Source organism: Hemitrygon akajei, chromosome 3 (genome assembly GCF_048418815.1).
Source record: "Hemitrygon akajei chromosome 3, sHemAka1.3, whole genome shotgun sequence".
NCBI lineage: Eukaryota > Metazoa > Chordata > Chondrichthyes > Myliobatiformes > Dasyatidae > Hemitrygon > Hemitrygon akajei.
Window position 1 is genome coordinate 114,018,174 of NC_133126.1, and position 6,000 is coordinate 114,024,173.

Here is a 6,000-nt window from a genome sequence, read left to right on the forward strand (position 1 = left end):
CTCTACAGTCCAGAGAAGACTTGTTAGACGTGGTCTTAATGGAAGAGTTCCTGCCAAAAAGGAAGAGGATAAGACATGAGAGAATCAAATGCAACAGTTGAAAAGTGTGTATGGAACTGGAGGAGATAGCAGAGGTACTTAATGAATACCTTGCTTCAGTATTCACAACGGAAAAGGATCTTGGAGATTGTAGGGATGACTTACAGTGGACTGAAAAGCTTGAGCATGTAGATATTAAGAAAGAGAATGTGCTAGTGTTTTTGGAAAACATCAAGTTGGATAAGTCACCGGGACTGTACGAGATGTACCCTGGGCTACCGTAGAAGGCGAGGGAGGAGATTGCTGAGCCTCTGGCAATGATCTTTGCATCATCAATGAGGACGGGAGAGGTTCCGGAGGATTGGAGAGTTGCAGATGTTGTTCCGTTATTCAAGAAAGGAAGTAGGGATAGCCCAGGAAATTATAGACCAGTGAGTCTTTCTTCAGTGGTTGGTAAGTTGATGGAGAAAATCCTGAGAGGTAGGATTTATGAACATTTGGAGAGGCATAATATGATTAGGAATAGGCAGCATGGCTTTGTCAAAGGCAGGTTGTGCCTTACGGGCCTGATTGAATTTTTTGAGGGTGTGACAAAACACATTGATGAAGGAAGAGCAGTAGATGTAGTGTATATGGATTTCAGTAAGGCATTTGATAAGGTACCCCATGCAAGGCTTATTGAGAAAGTAAGGAGGCATGGGATCAAAGAGGATATTGCTTTGTGGATCCAGAACTGTCTTGCCCACAGAAGACAAAGGGTGGTTGTAGACGGATCATAGTCTGCATGGAGGTTGGTGACCAGTGGTGTGCCTCAGGGATCTGATCTGGGACCCCTACTCTTCATGATTTTTATAAATGACCTGGATGAGGAAGTGGAGGGATGGGTTAGTAAATTTGCTGATGACACAAAGATTGGATAGCGTGGAGGGCCGTCAGAGGTTACAGCAGGGCATTGATAGGATGCAAAACTGGGCTGAGAAGAGGCAGATGGAGTTCAACGCAGATAAGTGTGAGGTGGTTCATTTTGGTAGGTCAAATATGATGCAAGAATATAGTATTGATGGTAAGACTCTTGGCAGTGTGGAGGATCAGAGGGATCTTGGGGTCCGAGTCCATAGGACACTCAAAGCTGCTATACAGGTTAACTCTGTGGTTAAGAAGGCATACAGTGCATTGGCCTTCATCAATCATGGGATTGAGTTTAAGAGCCGAGAGGTAACATTGCAGCTCTATAGGACCCTGGTCAGACCCCACTTGGAGTACTGTGCTCAGTTCTGGTCGCCTCACCACAGGAAGGATGTGGAAACCATAGGAAGAGTGCAGAGGAGATTTACAAGGATGTTGCCTGGATTGGGGAGCACGCCTTATGAGAATAGGTTGAGTGAACTTGGCCTTTTTTCCTTGGCGCAACAGAGAATGAGAGGTGACCCAATAGAGGTGTATAAGATGATGAGATGCATTAATCATGTGAATAGTCAGAGGCTTTTTCCCAGGGCTGAAATGGATAGCATGAGAGGGCAGATTTTTATGGTGCTTGGAAGTAGGTACAGAGAAGATGTCAGGGGTAAGTTGTTGTTTTTTTTTCTTTTACGCAGAGGGTGGTGAGTGCACGGAATGGGCTGCCAGCAGCGGTGGTGGAGGTGGATATGATAGGGTCTTTTAAGAGACTCCTGGATAGGTACACAGAGAGATAAATAGAGGGCTATGGATTACCCTAGGTAATTTCTAAGGTAAGACATGTTTGGCACAGCTTTGTGGGCCTAAGGGCCTGTATTGTGTTGTAGGTTTTCAATGTTTCTAAAAAGTCATTCCCTGAAGTGGAAACAAAGCCAAGTGACTCTCCTACACCCAGAGACACAAGGGTCGGGGTGTAGAACTATGGCAACAAGTGCTTTGGACTGTTGAGTCACAACTTGAAAATTTTGGCTCAAACTGGAGATAGTTTGTCCATTGAACAGCTGGAGAGCATTACCTAGATGAGTGTCTGCAGTCTGGAGTGAAGCACCGTGGAGGTTCCCTGCAGGTCTGGGGCTGCATTTCTGCAAATGGAGTTGGTGATCTGGTCAGAATCAATGGAATGCTCAATGCCTAGAGGTACATGCATACTCTCATCCATCACGTAATACCATCCGGTCTGATTGATCCCACCTTCATTCTGGAGCTGGACCGTGACCCCAGACACACGGCCAAGGTCATAAAGAACCACCTTCAGTGAAAAGAAGAAGAAGAAGGAGTTCTGCAACAGATGGTATGGCCTCCACATCATTGCGGCCATCCGGGATTTCCTGGAGAGACAGAAACAAGCGAGACAGCCAAAGTCTGCAGAAGAACTGTGGCAAGTTCTCCAAAATGCTTGGAATGACCTTCTGATTTTCTTATAAAATTACGTGACTGTACTTAAGAGAATTGATGCCGTCTTAAAGGCAAATGGTGGTCACTCCAAATATTGATTTGATTTAGCTTTTTTTTATTGTTTATTGCTCTTTAGAGTATTTTCTTGATACTTAGAAACTTTGCATTTCATTATTTTTGAAATCAACTTCACTTTATAGATTTTTTTAAACATGTGCCTAAGACTTTTGCATAGTATTGTAATAGTCTTGAAGTGGGTGGCACCGTGACACAGCCATTAGAGGTGCTGCCTCTAGCCACAGCGACCTGGGTTCAATTCTGACCTCTGGTGCTGTGTTTGTGAGGTTGGCACATTCTCTGAGGAAATGTGGGCTTCTACCACTTAGTCTAGTTTTCTTCCACATCCCAAAGATGTAGGTTATTTGGCACTACATGTTGTCGCTCATGTATCTGGGGTGTGTGTGGCTGTTGATGGGGATGTGGGACAATGAAACACAATTAGTGACAATGGGTGGTTGATATGGACTTGTTGGTCCCACCCTCCTCAGCGCCACATCACTGTACCATATCCTCACAACAAAATGCCTCTGCCTCACTCTGAGAAACATTTCATGAGACCTGCTGCTATTGAATAACAGAGACATGTTCTGCCCATCCACTGACATTAAAGAAATCTCTGCTGGTGAGTAATACGAGTCTTACTGCGATGAGTGGTGTATTCTCCACAGGAACAGATGACAGTAAATCTACAATTTCCAAAGGTTCACTGGGAATTTTGCCATGTATCACTTCTGTATCTGTTGCCATAACTTGCTAATTATAATTTGGCAATACCTGTGCTCTCATCGTACCTTGTGTCACATTCAAGTTGTACAGTGTTGGGGAAAGAAGAGTGGTAGGCCATGGTTTGTTCAGCAAAACTCATGCTCCTGTGTTTCTGTGAGGTATTTAATTTTCAATATTAACCATTTTTCTTTTCCTGTTGACATTGCTGGGTATTTTCACTATATTGACAGAAAATTCCGAGTTTCATCCGTTACTATAGAGAAAGGTTATTACAACAACACACAAAATGCTGGAGGAACTCAGCAGGTCTGGCAGTATTATGGAAATGAATAAAGAGTTGACAGTTCAGGGCAAGACCCTTCATGAATGCTGGAGCTCCTCCAGCATCTTGTGTGTTGCTCTGGATTTCCAGCATCTGCAGAATCTCTGGTGTACAAAGTTATTAGATACTATTACTGCAGATATAATAGGAATTTGAATTATAATAGGAGGTTGAAGTTGATACATTCCCTGTATTTCAAGAAGATTTGATTATAAGTGTAGATAGGCAGTTCACTCCAAATACATTGGGCCCTGGTGAGACTGCACCTGGAATATTGTGCACAAGTCTGAACCTGCCTACCTATGGCAGATATGCTTGCAACAGAGGGAGTGCTATACAAGTGCCACTGATTCATCCCTTGGTCATCAGATAAAGCGACGTTAAGCAGATTGGGTCTATAGTTCACTAGAAATTTGGGAGATTTGTAAGTCACCAAAGACTCCAGCAAATTTCTACAGATGTACTGTGGAGAGCATCACCAGCTGTTATATAAACTTCAATGCACAGAATCGAGATAAGCTGCAGAGCTTTGTAGGCTTAGCCAGCTCCATCATGGGCACTAGCCTCCCCCCATCACTCAGGACATGCTTTGTTCTCACTGTTACCATCAGGAAGGAGGTACAGGAGCCTGAAGGCACACGCTCAGTGATTCAGGAAGTTTCTTTCCCTCTGCTATCTGATTTCTAAATGGACATTGAACCCATGAACACTACCTCATATTCTTCTGATTTTTTTAATACTGTTTTTAATTTAACTATTTAATCCACACACACATTATATATAACTATACACACCCATATACAAGTATATATACACACACACACTTACTGTAAATTAATGTTATTTTGTTTATCATGTATTGCATTGTACTGCTGCCGCTAAATTAACAAATTTCACGACATATACAGTATGCTATTAACATACAGACATATACATTTCACGACATATACAGTATGCTGTTAACATACAGACATATACATTTCACGACATATACAGTATGCTATATACAGAGTGCTATTAAACTCGGTTTTGATTCCATCGAGGACTCCTTCAATAGGCAATGCCTGAAGAAGGAGGCATCCATCACTGAGCACCTTCACCACCCAGAACATGCCCCCTTCTCGTTGCTGCTGTCAGGGAGGTGGTCCAGGAGCCTGAAGACACACACTCAGCATTTCAGGAACAGCTTCTTTTCCCTCCACCATCAGATTTCTGAATGGCCTATGAACACATGAGCACTACTTCACCATTTCGCTCTTTTTTTGCACTATTTATTTCTTATTATAACAATGTTTCTTATACTTCTCAGTATTGCTGCCACAAAACAGCAAATTTCACTACACATACAGTATCATTGATAATAAACATACTGATTGAATTTTGAAGAAAAAATGACGATCTCACTATAATGTGAACAAATTCTTGCAGGGCTCAGAGGGGAAGCAGTTGGTGCTTTCCCTGGTTGGGATGTCTAGAAACAGGATCACGTTCTCAGAATAAGGCTATTCGGGGCAGAGGTGAGGGGGTAGTGAATCTTTGGAGTTCTCTTTTCAAGAGGTTTCTGAAGGTTTTGAGACTAAAAATAGTGGAACTTTGTTTTTAAGTGACTGAAGGGATGTGGAATTAGTGCAGGAAAACAGTGCTGAGGTGCAGATTACCCATGATCTTACTGAACGGTGGAGCAGGGAGCAGGAGCTGAATGGTCCATTCCAACTCCCAGTATGGTCTCGGGCTTTTTAATGCCACCCATACCATTCCTGTGGTGGAGAGTTTAATTATTGTTATGTATGGTGTCTAATCTGTCGTTTTGATCTCCTCTGTAGCTGGCCCATATACCACAGGTTTATTTAATCCAGCACTTGCTTTCTCTGTCACATTCCACTGTTCTGGGAACACCTTAATAGAATACATGGTCGTCTACTGGTTTAGTCCATTCATCGGTAAGTAACAGCATCCTTTCCAATTCACAAGGTCTGGCAGACTCAGACAGCAGTGCTCTAGATTCATAATGGTCACCTCATTAGGGTCTGTTAGTTTGCCTAATGGTGACTTTAACACTGTGACACTGAAGTTCATTTATGTGTTCACTTCATGACCTGTCCAAGTAGCTTTGCGTCACCATATTAATGGACTGGAGACACCTTTATGGAGATAAAGGATTGGTCAAAAAGGAGAAGCCTACTGACCAATAGGAAAGGTGGGGGGAGAAAGTTGTAAAACAATAAAAAATATTATTGAATGATAATCAAACAGATTTTAATCACTCAAAAATTACCTGGACAGAAATGGCAGGAAATGAGTGTGGGAATTGATTGCATTTTAAAAAAAAAATACAAGATATTAGTTGAATTAATTCAACACTAAAATTGTAGTTTTAATTATAATATTTTTTTACTGACAATTTGTATTTTTTTGTATCTTTAAAAAAGCTCATGTATTTTTCACATTATATGGCATTTTGCCTCCACTTACTGGTAGATTTGAGTATTGCAGTTGCATAA

At 42.0% G+C, this 6,000-nt stretch overlaps 1 protein-coding gene across 3 annotated transcripts in view; it reads left to right on the forward strand.

Moving 5' to 3' along the window:
• aqp12 (aquaporin 12) overlaps positions 1 to 6,000 on the forward strand; it is a 31,111-nt gene that overhangs the window by 22,402 nt on the left and 2,709 nt on the right. For 2 of the 3 annotated variants that reach the window (XM_073038164.1, XM_073038169.1), the window contains exon 2: positions 5,323 to 5,439. The exons of the other annotated variant lie outside the window; for it this stretch is intronic. In XM_073038164.1, the coding sequence (XP_072894265.1) occupies positions 5,323 to 5,439 (117 nt within the window). The remainder of the gene's footprint in view (positions 1 to 5,322; positions 5,440 to 6,000) is intronic. 3 annotated transcript variants of the gene reach the window in all.